At 48.1% G+C, this 14,888-nt stretch overlaps 1 protein-coding gene across 1 annotated transcript in view; it reads right to left on the bottom strand.

Moving 5' to 3' along the window:
- LMBR1 (limb development membrane protein 1) overlaps positions 1-10,918 on the bottom strand; it is a 137,962-nt gene extending 127,044 nt beyond the window's left edge. The window contains exon 1 of the mRNA XM_045003195.1: positions 10,557-10,918. Coding sequence (XP_044859130.1) covers positions 10,557-10,619 — 63 coding nt within the window. The 5' untranslated portion in view covers positions 10,620-10,918. The remainder of the gene's footprint in view (positions 1-10,556) is intronic.
- Positions 10,919-14,888: the final 3,970 nt, after the last annotated feature.

Below are 14,888 nucleotides of genomic sequence, written 5' to 3'. Positions count from 1 at the left end.
AAGGCTCAAGATTTGGAGCCATTATAAGAGCCCGGTGCACAAGGCCACTTCCCGTTTGCTGGTTTCCAGCAGCCAAATAGGAACAGGGCACGCAGCACACATGGATCACAGGCAGCAGTCTGGCAACGATCAAACCCTGGTTGACTGTGCAGGGCACATGGTTGGCCAGCTACAGGGCTGGGACCAAGACACAGCAGGGCAGCAGGACGGGCTAGCAGACCCATTGCAGCCGCCAGATGCAGGAGGACATGTGCTGCCTATCCTGGAGCAGTAGGCAAACAGAAAGGTCAGGAAGGGGAAAAAAAAAAAAGCATGATGTCAGGAAGGGAACCACATACTAAGCATCCAGGAATAGGGCAATTCATGGAGGTGATGCAGTCCATTTTGGATCAGACTGAAGCTCAGAAACAGAGTCAGGCACAGCATGGCACACTCCGGTTCCTGCAGCAGAGTGAGTCCACAAACAGGCAAGACCACCTGGGAGAGCAGGCAACAGGCCACGGTTGTTTAGCCCCATCCCCCAATGCACGTGTTTGGGGTTTAGCACACTCACGACTCCTGCTGTCTCAGACACAAAATTCTGGTGAGAGCAAAAGGGTGGGCTCCGGGTGGCTTCAGAGTCAGGCCTGCAGGGGCACACAAGTGGGACATGAACAGAGGGGAGGTCACAAAATATGCTCCAAGACTGCCAGGGCTTTGGAGCTGTGCTCCGGCTCCACTCCAACTCCAGGCAAAAACCTGCAGCTCTACTGTTCCAGAGCTTCTCCGCGCTCCAGCTCCGGGCTTTGCTCCAAAGCCCTGATGACTGCAGGTACAGGGGGACCACAATGTCCAGAGCCCCCAGAGGACATCCCTCCAGCCACCGGTTCCTCAGATGGTAGCCTTACAGATTCCAGTATCACGGCTGCTGGCCCCATAGCCTTTAATGCAGCAACCCAGGAGATCCACTAATGTGGGTTTGAATGCAGTCTCATATGCAGCTGCTTCAGATCAGTTGGGGGCCCATCCTTCAGTTAACACAGGAGAAGATATGGTGAGCGGATTACATGGACATATTCTCCCTGCAGTTCAGGGAGAGCCTATACTGGAGGAGAGGGGAAAAGTGGAGAGGAGAGAAAAAGATAGTATAAGGCACCCAAAGATAGAGATGAATTGGGACAACAAGCTTATAGCCTAAATCACCTACATGGGAATGATGGGACAGCTATAACCAGCAATGCCTAGGCCCATGCTGAAGTATCTAGATATTTTATGTAGGCTGTATAGTACTTTTTGAGGCACCTCAGGGCTCTGGTAGGATGAGCAATTTAGAATGAGGGAACCCTGAACCCCTTCTTGTGCTGGAATGAAACCAATCAGGGACTATGGCTGTAGCATCCGGCTTGGGGGTGCCCGTTACAGACCCTTACATCAATAGTGGCTATATACTGGTAAAGTCAAGGTGTGAAAAAGGAGACAGGGCGAGGCTCAAGGCACCAATACCTGGCCAGCCAAGGCTTTGATGCTGGGCGTACACTGAGACAGGGAAGTGTTTTCATGCATCCTGTAGGCTTAGGCAAGGAATGCAGGCATTGTGGAGGCCGACACGAATATTCAGGCTGCCCATGTTTTAAGCACACCTTCCCCAGAGGATGGGGGGAGCAACCCAAGACAGCACAGAGCGGCGGCAGGGCCAGATGGCTGGAAAAGGCGGTATCTCCAATTAACTTGGTGTTTTAGCCACCTTTTAAGGGATTATTCCAAGGAAGAGGATTCTATATGTTTGTGGGAGGGTTTTGTTCACGATCCCATAGAAGGGGAGAGGGTGAACAAATGGCAAATTACCTCATATCTGTTAAAGGGCATGTCCAGGGACAAGATTCAAAAGTAGGTTGGTTTGGGAGGAGTTGCAGGTCCTGTCCAGCAAATGCTGTTGCCTGATCTCCATATCTCCCCTGTGGGCCTTGTCCCTAAAAGTTCCTGGTGGGTGTCATCTCATTCACCATCTCTTATACCCAAAAGAGGGAAATCAGTGAACAATGCAATCAACCCCAGGCTGTACACCATGTGCTACGCATTATTCAACACTAGGCACATGACACCGCATACTGCCTTTTTGCCTTGCTTGCAAAGAATGACATTAAGTCAGCCTTCTGCCTTTTCCCAGGCCACCCAGCTGACTGTGACCTCTTTCAGGATCAGCTTTATGTGGTCAGAGCAATGTCCATAGGCTGTGCTATTTCATGGGCAACCTTTGAAAAAAATTCAGCACAAGGCTGGACTGAGCAGTCAGGCGGTATGTAGGATGCCAACAGGTGACACACTATCTGGACAATTTTCTGTTTTCAGGCAGGATGAGTGTAAAGGGCTCCTTTGGGTTTTTCAGGAGCTGATGGGCAAATTGGGTAGCTGATGAAAAAACGGAGGGACCTGAGAACACATTGATGTACCTAGGCACTGAGCACAACACAGTCCAGGGGCAGTCCCACCTACATTGGGACAAATTCATGGCACTAAAAATATATATGGTTGTTAGAGTCAGCAAGACCAAAAACATTTGTCTAAGGGATCTCCAATCCCTCTTGGACAACTTGATTATATGGAAAGTCATAGCCTCCGGGCATGCCTTTTGTGAGCAGTTTGCTACTGCTACTATTGATATATGGGCCCACACCACTTTATGAAGGTCACTACAGAGATTAAGGAAGACCTGGCACTGATTCCTCGCTCACTGTAATGAGGTGTCTATATGGAGGGATGTTTACATGATCAAGGCTGACCTGCAAGTCCACTCAGATGCAGCAAGCAGGACAGATTTTGGCTTGTATTTCAGGGAGCACTGGTGTGCCCATGAGTGGCCTCGAGAATGGAGGGAGCCTGGAGTTTTGAAGGACATCACATTCCTGGATTTCTTCCTCATTCTGGTCACTATTCAGCATGGGGAGTTCAAGAACAAGAGTATGAGGTTTTGGTGCATCAATCACGCAGTTAGTCACTTGGTGAACTTTCAGTCTACTAAATCTGACAGGATAATGAGGTTTGTGAGGACTTTCGTTCTCCATTTTCACCAGTGCAACTTTCATTTGACTGACAACACATACCTGGGCTTACCAAAGGCATAACTGATGTTCTCTCTCAATGGCCAGTCAACAGATTCAGAGCACTAACATCAGAGGTACCAGACCAGATGCTGGCAGCCCTATGAAATCTTCGTTGCTAGAAGCAATATCCACAGCCAAGGGATCATTGCACCAGGCACCTGTTTGGCTTACATGATGGCATCTGAGGCATTCCAAGCATTCAGGGGGCTGAGAGTCTCCCCAGGGCCCAGATCTCCAAAACCTGGCAGTTCATGATCTCACTACATAGGCAATGGCTGGCACCACCACCAACAGCTAACCAGTTAGCTGTGGTGTCCTTTGACTGAGGGTCTGTAGGTCAGCTGGACCCCTGTAGGGGATTCATGGCCCATAGGATGCTGGAAGGTTGGGCACAGGCTGCTGGGACATGGAGCAATGTCAGGAAACCAGTGACCTTGCAGGTATTAAGGCAATTGAGGTTCTTCCTCGCATCTGCCATCCAGGGGTGGATGGGTGTGAAATTGTACTCTTCAAGGAAGCCATTCTGTTGGCTTTCTTTGGGGCCTTTCAGGTCAGCGAGCTGGCACCTTCAGCCAATGGAGACTCTTCAGGGCGGGCTCCCAAACTACATGACGTGCAGTGGGAAGGTGATTCTCTATAGCTCAAGGTCCACAGGTGAAAAACAGATCAAAGGCAGTTCAGTGAGGCTGCTGTTCTGCACCGTTTTGGTAAGATGAACCTGCATCCTGTACAGGCACTGCAGACATATGTGGCTCAATGCCAACCCAGCAAGGGGGGTCCCCTGTTTCTACACAGTGACCATTCCTTCCTAACCAAATTCCAGTTTGTGGGAGTCTTTCAGAAACAGCTCTTATTCTTGAGCTTGCCACCAGGAGAGCAAGCCTCCCACTCTGTCTGTACAGGGGCCTCAACAGTGGTTACCCAGTTGGGCATGGGTGAGTCAGAGGTCCAGGCTATAGGACACTGGCAATCCAGGGTCTGTAATTCCTACGGCAGGTGTCTGAGGGGAAGGTAATACAGGCGGTGGGCCGTAAGCACCACAGGTTTTAATCATGTCTGCTTCCTCCCCCATGTCGATCATAAAGAATATATTGCAGCACACATAGTTGAGAATAGGGATTTGAGAGCACATCATTGTGCACTGGGCTTACAAGAGAGCACGTAATTTGGCGAGAGGCTCACAGGTGGACATTGGAAGGGATGTGATTCTGTATTGGCATGGAAGACAGGTCATATCCTGGGACCAGTTCATGCCCTTCTTGCATGGGCTGGCACCCTGGGAGGACACGCCTGACATCATCATTATCCACCTAGGGAAGAACAACCTGGGAATGTGCTCCAACTTCAAACTGATTTTGAAGGCTACGCAGGATATTGTACTGCTGATTAACATATTTCTCAGTGTGGAGATAGTACTGTTGGAAATATTGGCCCGCAAGGTTTGGCCGACTGCAGTACACCCACAAAAAGGTGGATATGGCCCAGAGGAAGGACCATAGAAAGTAGAAACATGGCTGGAGTCCCGAGGTGGCTCTATTATCAGACATGGTCATGAAGCTCAGAATATGGCCGAGCTTTATCCAAAGGAAGGAGTGCATCTCTCTGATATAAGTGCAATATGTTCCTGGATGATCTCGGTATTGCGCTGGCCAAACTTCTAGGTAGCCCGTGCAAGGTGGGATGGAAGCAGCCCAACTGATGCTGGTGCCTCCTTGTGGCAGGTGCCCCGTGCAGGAACTCACTGATTTAGGCTCCAGATCCAAAAAGGTAACTTAGTGGGCATCCCAAGGGCATCTCTTTATGAGATGGGAGTAACGTATCTAAGCCCTGCAGCAAACAAACTGGGGCGGGAGCACTACCCTGGGGGACTGCCCCACCAATGTGCTTGATAGCAGTGCTCTCTGGGGGTCCAAGTCCCCTGTCGCCTCAAGCCCTGGAAGGAGAAGGGATGCTAGCAGATAAATGGAAGTGCCCTTAGACTCTCCTAGTGTGATGACTGGCTCCCCCGATGGTGGGAGCCCACAAAAATTGGCAAATGATCAATGGAGTGCGAGTGACTGCGGTGGACTGTCCCCGGAGGGGTACCTTGGAGCTAATTTGACTAATAAATTTGTGGCATGGTTAAAACCCATACCACATGTCCTTGCCTTCTTCCATGCAGTGAGTACACCAATCCAGGGGACGAGAGAACTCCTTTACTAAAGAAAAAATTGATTATATGTCAGTTTTATTTTACCGGTTTTCAAAAATGAAACATTTAGAATAGGCCAATTATAATACAGAAATTATTAGATTAAGGATTTATTTAGGAGTTTTATCAAACCACATAACTGTAATCTAGGAATTTCATGCAGCTGTTTTTAAAAAAGAGCATCAGAAATTATTTCATTTCTTTCATCTACAGGAATTTTGTTGTTTCCCTTCCTAAGGCATGCTATTGGAAGAAACAAGAACTACGCTTTTCTGACACAAAACACAGACTATTTTTATTTGTATTACACAATCTTTTAAACTGCTAAAATACTAGTAGATTTGGTAAAGTTCACTCACTTGTATACTGTCACATAATCCATCAGAAATTCACTCCATGTAACTAATGCCAGACTCTTCCCTTAGTTATATCAAAGCCTCCTACCCTGGTTTAAATTGATGTTATATGCACACATCAGAAGGTGGAGCATATTATCTCAGTTGTGGAGATAACTATGCACAACTCACTGTTAAAATACTGGAAAGTGGTGGCATTTAGGTTACAGTACAGTTCCTGATGTGGATGTTGTGTGTACTGTCTTGATTAGCAGGGGCCAAGATTCAGGGTAACAGGAGGGTGCACAAGAGTGTTACTGTGTACTCCATTTTGCTTCAGGAAGCTTTGGGGAGATAAAAAGAAATTGTGCTAAAATGATACTCACCATATACTTCGTAATTGTTAAGAGGTACAGGAGGCTGCAGGGAAGCTGCATGGGGGATACACTCTCACTTAGCTATAGATAGGGACTACTTTTATTTCTATACTTCTAGAATGCATTTATGAGACTCTCTGGCCACACTGTACATGAATTTAACAAAATACGCATGAACTACCCCTACATTATCCCTTCTATCAAAACCCTGAGAAAACAGATGGTCTTGTGGAATACTAAAGATCAATAAACTGGCTCAAGAATATGAAAGACAAGGTGGATAAGGTAATACTTTTTTATTTGACCAACTTCAGTTGGTGGAAGAGAAGTTTTTGAGCTTCACACAGCTCTTCTTGAGGTATGGAAAAGGTAAACAGCTAAATACAAGGAACAGATTGTTAAGCATATGGGATTAACAAACACTGCAAGAAACCACATAAAATGAAGTGGGCAATTAACACCTCAAGAATGGCTCAAGAATAGGAAGTCCTTCACTGAGAATACTTTGCCTCAGTTATCTAAATATAGGCACTGCTAGCAAGATCATCAAGTAACCTTAGGCTATGTCTACACTATGGCTTATGTCAGCAAAACTTATGTCGCTCAGGGGTATGACTAAACCACCCCTCTAAGCAGGGGTGTGCACAAGGGGGGATAAGCAGGGTATGGACCCCCCCCCCCAGTCAGCAGGGCAAAGAACTCTTCCAGGGTAGGGAGTGTGAGCTCCACTGGCACCAGGCCAAGGTGGGAGATCCAGCTCCTCCGAGCGAGCTCCACCAGGATGCAGGGGGAGGGGAAGACAGCCAGCTCCTCCGACCTCGAGGCCGAAGCAGGGAGAGCCAGCTCCTCAGGCAGCACAGAAAGTGCCCCTCCAAAAGTGGCCAGATTTTTATTTCTGTGCACACCCCTGCCCCTGAGAGACAGAAGTTACACCAAAGTAAGTCCTAGTACAAGATCTAAGCTACTGCTTCAGGGACATTTACGCGTATAGGTGAGTTAATCTTTGCTTAGCTTTTGGCAGGTTTTGGGCATCTACAGGCACTGTGTACTGTCACACTGGGCTGTACAGGGAGACGTAACATGGAGTCATGCCTCCAGTCTCAGAACGTGGGCACCTTCACAAGGCACAAGAAGAAGCATCACATGTGGGAGCAAAACACAGGCAGGGCACTGATGGATAAGGAGGTACACAGGAGCCCAAGGACTACGTCTACACTACACACCAGAGTCAGTGGAATGTAGTGTAAATGTAGCTATATGCTGCAGCAAAAAGCAAGCTGCTTCCACAGTGCAGTGTGTGGCTACATGTGTCAATGAAAGACTCCAGCAACAAGGAGGCTCCGGGAAAGATTTCTGCTGACAGAGCCTTTCACTGAGGGGAGAAAAGGCTCTGGCAGAGGTGAGGAAGCTGGGAACGCCCCCGCAGCAGGCAAAGGCTCCAGCAGCAGAGAGCTCCCCAAGCTTTTTCCTGCTGCTTCCCCCAAACCAGAGCCTTTCCCCACTTCTGGAGTCTTTCCCTCTAGTGGGGAAAGGCACTGGCAGCAGGATAGTACACTGCTAAAAACAGCAGCCTAGGTAGGGCAGCACAGCTTGGACGAGTAGAGTCGCCATAGGCTATGTACTCACATACTTACCCACACTCTTCACGCATGTCTTTACTTGCCTAAGTCATGCCTCCTTGGCTACGCTGCTATTTATACCCATCCTAGGGCACTACATGGGTAGAGGTACAGTATATGCCACCGAAAGAAGAGGGCAAAGTAGACATACCGTAGGAGTGCAGATTAAAGGAAACAGAGCAGTGGTCTCCAAAATGGGGGGTGCAAGAGAATCCTTGGGAGTGCACGGCAGGAGGAGTGGTTTTTTGTTTTTGTTTTTTGCTTCGGCAGTTCGGGCGGGAGTCCGAGCGGTTTGTTTTTTTTTCTTTTTGCTTTGGCAAAAATGGTAGAGCTGGTGCGGCAGGAGGTGCGCGATCAAAAAAGTTTGGAGACCACTGACGTAGAGGGGTCATGAATGGAGCAAGGGAGAGAGGACAAGGAAGGTGGGTGCCCAGGAAACTTCAAGCCTTTCTCTATACTGAAAAAAATCCTCCTCCCCTGTATCCTCATTTCCCCACCACTATTTGCTATTCCTATACCCCACACTGATGGAAGTCTCACGATCACATACATCTCCTACAGATTTGTTAATATGTCGAATAAAAGAGCCATGTTTTGTGGGCCTCAGGATCTATTGCAGTAGGGACCCCCTCCAATAGACCTTTTGCACCAAACTTGGTTAAACTTTTGGCACTCACTTAAGAAAAACAGGGGGAAATATGTAACTTGAACCAGCTTCAGTAGAGTCCAAACACCACCCACAATATATTACACTTTAACAAAAAATTCTACCCCTTTTTAGAAACTATGGAAATGAGTACTTGAGGGATCCAGTCAGGTCCCCACTGCCAAATAATCCATTCACCGTCATCTCACCTGATTTACACAGCTCACCCAAATTTAATATTGCTGTCTAACAAAATTGACAAATATGCCACCACAAATTACTAGATTATGAAAACATATTCTTATTCAAGGGATCAATTTTCAAATATAATCTAGTAATGTATATACCTTTGTATATATTTTCACAAACTTTATATGGGTGATATGGGTCAGTATAAAATGATATGTTTCCAGTACATAGCATGTACCTTTGACTGCAATAGTCTGCCCCCACTTCACAGTACTTATGTATGCACCATATACTCCCACACGTGGCTGGGGGAGAATGAGACAGTACAGAGTGAGACCCCTACCAGAACCCTCTATCTATGTGTATTGTGGCATCTGGTTGTTTCCAGAGGTGTTTGGGGCAGTAGACACCACCCATATGCTCAGTGTATTTCTGCGTTTGACTATGGGGGAGAGAGAGGAGCATGGGACAGTACTAGGGATGGCATGAAGGGGGATTTTAGGGAGGTACGAAAGGAATATATGCCCTCTGTACACACTGTGTACTCCTACACATGGCTGAGGAGAGAAATGAGGGCAGTTGTAGGACAGCATGGTAGACGGGTGGCAGGACACATCAACATACTGTGTACTCCTATACTTGACTGGTGGGAGGCATGATGCAGCAGCATGAGGGTGCGGGTGGAGTACAGAAGCATAGAGATGCAATGTGTCCTCTGTACATTGTCACTTATCTGTGGAATTAAGGTTAAGAGTTGTAGCAGCAGAGAGGGTGTTATGGGGGCACAGGTAAGCCTCCCCAGGCACACCATGTACTCCCGCACCTGGCTATAATGGATAAGGGTCATGAAGCAGTATCAGAGGAAATACGGGGTGGCGCATACAGTAAGTTGGAGTGGCACTATGGGTAAATAAGTAGGTAGTACACCTCTACCTCGATATAACGCTGTCCTCGGGAGCCAAAAAATCTTACCGTGTTATAGGTGAAACTGCGTTATATTGAACTTGCTTTGATCTGCCGGAGTGCGCAGCACCCCGCCCAGAGCGCTGCTTTACCGCGCTATATCCAATTTTTTGTTTTATCGGGTTGCGTTATATTGAGGTAAAGATGTATTATAAATGGAGAGCAGTATGAGGTGGCAGCGTGTGATATGGGGCAGTATGAGGAGAGGGAGAAATAGTATGAGAGGATGTAGTGCGGTAAAATAGGAGGATACAGAGACAGCAGCGTGAAGATGGGATATATAGGGCAAGCAGGATAGTGAGGGCACTATGAGGAGGTTATAGAGTGGAACATTGAGGGGCACTAAGAGGAGATTAATGGGGAGGTAGGATGGTGGTAGGTTACAAGGCTGGCAGGATGGTCTGGGGCAGCGTTAGGGGGTTCACGGGCAGGCAGGATGGGGTTGAGGAAGAGTCACAGAGAGGGCTGGAGAGGCAGGATAGGGATGGGGATTCCAGAGCAGGCAGGATGGAGAGGAATGGTATGAGGGGGGCTCTAGGGCAGATAGGATGAGGAGCACAGGGGGGTTCCACTGTGGGCAGAGGAGCAGGGGTGGGATGCAAAGGAGCAATATAAAAGGGGGTTCTGGAGTGGTCAGGATTGGGGGGGTCAGTATGAGGAGGTGGTTCTGGGACAGGATCGGGGTAGGTATGGGGGTGATTCCGTGGCAGGCAGGGGGGTTGACAGCAGGATGGAGGGAGGGTCCCAGGGCAGGCAAGATGAAGGGTGGATGGGCTCAAGGAGGGGGGCAGGAAAAGGGTCAGTATGAAGGAGACTGGGGGGGGGGGAAGTGGGGGTGGTATGAACAGGGATTCCAAGGGGGAAAAGGATGAAGGAGTGATATGAAGGAGGGTTCCAGAGGAGACAATATGGGGGGTCAGAATAAGAGGGTTCCAGGGCAGGTGGGATGGGAGGGGCTCGGGGCAAGTGGGATATGGGGGAGTGGCATGAGGGGCATGGGGGGGGCAGGGTAGGGGTGGAACGGGGAGAGTTTCCAGGGCCGGATGAGGGGGGGGACGGTGTTACAGGGCGGGAGGCAAGCGGGGCAGGATGAAGGGGGGTTACAGGGCGGGCTGCATGGGGTGGGGGGTCCGGGCCGGGTCACCCCCGTACGCACCGTGTACTCCCGCACTTGGCTGTGGAAGTTCTGCTCACGAATTGTCACCTCGTCCGCTTCCATCCTTCATACTCCCGCCGCCCCGGCTCGCAATGGCGGCTGCGGCCGCCGCTTCTGCTCCTGCCCCTCCTGCGGCGGGCGGGGGACCATGGCCAGCAGCAACGCCGACTGCTCCCGGGTCCCTGGCGGCGAGCGAGGCGACCGGAGCCCCCGACAAGACAGCGGCGCTCGCTACCTCCCCGGAGCTGTCACCGTTGGGCGGCGGAGGAGGGGAAGGCCCAGCCTCTCTGGCTGCGTCACGGCGCGGCGGCAGCGTCCGCTGCGCCACCACTAGCCCAGCCCCCGGCCAAGGGAGGGAGAAGGGCGGGGCCCAAGGGGCGTGGTCAGAACAGCCCCGACGGGGCGCGACAATGCGGGGCGGGACCTGAATGGTCCCCAAGCGCCGATGCCAGGGAGGAAGGCGGAGCTATCACGAGCCCAGAGGGCGGGGCTAAGAGGAAGGCGTGGCTAACACTACCCCGAGATGAGGGGGCAGGACAGCGGGCGGGGGCGGGGCTGACCCAAAAGCGGAGCGGGGCCAAAACGGCCCCCGGGGGGCGGGGCTAGGTGAGGCGGCTGCGCCAATTCGGAAAAGAGGGGCTGGGAAAGGCCGAGCGAAACTATAAAAGCTCGGCGCGAGCGGCGACAGTTATGGGGGAGCGGAAAGGGGACAGTCAGGGGGCGTGGTCTAGCCTCTGACTGTCAGGGTTATAGCTGATGAAGTGGGGTCTAGCCCAAGAGAGCTTAGGCCCAAGTAAATGTGTTAGTCTCTAAGGTGACACAAGGACTCCCTGTTGTTTTTATGTAATGTAAAGGACGTGGCTCAGCGGTGAAGGTGCTTGATTACAATCCTGAAGGTTGTGACTTTGAGTCTCACTGAAATGCCACCTCCAATTTACCCCGCCATAGGCGCTGACTCTCTGGGTGCTCAGGGTCTGGAGCACCCACGGGGAAAAATTGGTGGGTGCTCTGTACCCACTGGCAGTGCCCCACCCCGCCCCCTTTCAGCCTCACTTTGCTGAAAACCGAACACCATTTCTTAGCCCCCTTTCAAGGATTGGTAGCAAATTCCAAGGAAAAGAGCTACAAGATAACCTGAGAACGGCAAACATGTTAAAAAGAGCAGGCTCTGAAAGATAGGTGAGCCCTGAGTTATTCCCTCACTGCTATTTACATGCAAAAATTCTTCCCTAGCTACTGTTAACTAGTGCACATAAGAATGGCCATACTGAGCCAGACCAAAGGTCCATCTAGCCCAGTATCCTGTCTACCGACAGTGGCCAATGCCAGGTGCCCCAGAGGGAGTGAACCTAACAGGTAATGATCAAGTGATCTCTCTCCTGCCATCCATCTCCACCCTCTGACAAACAGAGGCTAGGGACACCATTCCTTACCCATCCTGGGTAATAGCCATTCATTGACCTAACCTCCATTAATTTATCTAGTTCTCTTTTAAACTCTGTTATAGTCCTAGCCTTCACAACCTCCTCAGGCAAGGAGTTCCACAGGTTGACTGTGGGCTGTGTGAAGAACTTTCTTTTATTTGTTTTAAACCTGCTGCCCATTAATTTCATTTGGTGGCCCCTAAGTGCAAATGTTATAATAAAATTTCACTGTCAGCTGCCTACGGATCTAGTTGCTTTCAGGAGAGTAGTACTAGAAAATATATTCTTCACTGGTTGGAGTTTCACCTCATTCTGTATACTGAGGACCTGAATATGCTGCAGACTATAACCTGCAAGATGGATCTACAGATGATGAAAGTCATCAGAGCTCTTAGGTCTATCAATCATTTAATCCTTGCCACAGCCATCCAGTTCTTCATGTACTTCAAAACCAGATATGAACTAGATACAGAACTTGCATATACACACTACATGTGTTCCTCATAAGATCCTTTAATGCTCTGCCAGATATGGATCAGGTTAGCGTAAAGTATTTTACACACACTGCCACTTTGGAGGTAGAACTACTGTTCCACCTTTGGAAAAGAATCTGTTATCTTCCCATCAGAAGGTGTGATGGACTACATCCCATAGCTGCTATTGGTGTTGATCTATAACTTAGAAGAGCAAGGAATGGATCTTCCTACTGTAGGATTTTCTTGGCTGTCTGTGCAGCTCTATCATCCTTGCCATTCACTTGTGGGCAATGTGGGCTGCTAGTAATATCATCAAAATCATATTTTGTTCAGAACGACTTAAATTCTGCTGCAGTGAACTGTGATCCATTGTCCACCACTGTTACCCAGGGTTTTTCTGAACCCAAAGCTCTTGGTAATTTTACTCTTTGGGAGGCAGTGGCAGGAAATAAATCAATGGGGACATGGCAGTCCAGATGATAGATAGTTGATGTTTGTCTGCTTGCAAAAGTGCTTTCACTCAAAGTTTCTACTTTTTTTATTCTCCAGCACTTACACACTTCTGCAACAGGTTAGTAGAGTACCCCCAAATCACTCCCAGATTCACATTTACCCAGTGTCTTGAGAAGGTCTCAATTGGATAACTGTAGATGTCCAGTGGTTGGCTTTCGTCTGCAGAACTTGAGAGGTGTTCAAGTGTCCACTGATCCCAGATTTCTTCCTCTTTTTATACCCAATTTGTTACTATTACATAGCTTGTTCGTAAACAAAAAAACCTTGCTGAGCAGAAGCTGTGTGCTGAGCAGAAGTTGACAGGTGGGGAATTTTCCATCTTTTAGCCAGCTATTTCATATTGCAATAGTTAATTTTCCATCTTGCAAAACCGCATCCTTCAGAAAAAAGCTCAAGTCAGGAGGGCAGAGGGTCACAGTTACTCCTTGTGGTCACTGACTTCCCCCATCCCATCCTGGTCTGTTAGTTGTGCTAAGGCTTCAGAAACCCTTAATTTTAGCTGTTTTCAGCAATAACATTAACAATTGATATTCCAGCTACGGGAGTGGTTTAGGCATGTTACTGGATTAACAAAATTTCCTCCTTACATCACTAGTTGTTCTGGAATACCAAAGTGAGCAAAAATACACTTAGGTTTCTCAATAACACTGTGACACGTTATGTCTTTCAAGTATGTTATTTCTACATACCTGGAAAACAGTCCACTATGACCAGGTAATAATGTCCTCTGAATTCACATAAATCTGCAGCTACTATCTTCCAAGGTCTCTCTGGTAGGAGTGTTTGTACACTATATGGTTCAGCATTGTCTCTTAACTTGATTTGTACTGGATCTCCTTTCAAAAGTCCAATATCATAAAATCCTCCTCCAAGTTCTTCTAGCTTCCTCACTAGGACCATCATGGCTGCCACACTGCATCTGAGAAGGTTGTTGATCTTTGATCACATGCACATACATAGCTTTTGTCATTGTAAGTTGTTTCTGTGGTGAACTGGTCCATGCTGTTCAGAATACCTCCAGGGCTAGTCAGAGCTGTGTCAGGTGACTTCAGCTCTGGGAGGGATTGAAGGTGATTGTAAGTCCCTTCTGAGATGACTGTGATGTCAGTACCTGAGTCAATTTTACAGTCAACAGTCTTAGCATGAATATTCAATTTCACACTCCAAGCAGGTTCTGTGTCATCACAAGTGATAGATCCTAGAGACAATGGCTCTTGGTTGTCCATAATAAAAGTCAACTTCCTGACTGCTTTGGTGTGGCAAACAGCTGCAAAATGTCCATATTTTGTGCATTACACCAGGCACCTCTGGATGGACATGCATCATCTCTTAGGATATGATTTTTTGCACACCTTGTGTATGTGGGCTGGAATCTGTCCATTTTAGTCTGGTAGTTCTCTCTCCTTGCCTCAGGGGTTTTATGATGACTTTTAGCACTTATGCTTCATCTGTTAACAGCTTTTAAGCTAGTATCTTGTTTTTCAAGTTTGGCAAGTTGCTCTTGGTTTTGCTGTCTCTCCAGCTCAGACTACTTTGCTATTTCAATAGCTGTGGCTAGGTTTAAATCTCTTTTTCATTGGAGCTGCTGTGAAAGGTTTTTATCTGTTAACCAATAAACAGCCTGTCTCTGATATTTGCATTCCCCAAATCAGTTTTCAGCCAATGTATTCAGAGCTCTTATAAAACATTCAACATTTCCCCCGGATTCTTGAATTCTCAATTAAAAACATGCTCTTTCATAAACCACATTTCTTTAAGATATAAAATATGCATCAGACATAGCCAGAACCCTTTCATAGTCACCTTTGTGATTCTTTTCAGTAAAGTCAAAGTATTTAAATATATGATCTGCTTGCTTTCCTGTAGCATAAATTAAAGAAGATACCTGTACATCACTAGTTTCTTTATGGAGTTTGTTT

Source organism: Mauremys mutica, chromosome 2, assembly GCF_020497125.1.
Source record: "Mauremys mutica isolate MM-2020 ecotype Southern chromosome 2, ASM2049712v1, whole genome shotgun sequence".
In the NCBI taxonomy this organism is placed as follows: Eukaryota; Metazoa; Chordata; order Testudines; family Geoemydidae; genus Mauremys; species Mauremys mutica.
This window is presented reverse-complemented; position numbering and strand designations above follow the sequence as displayed.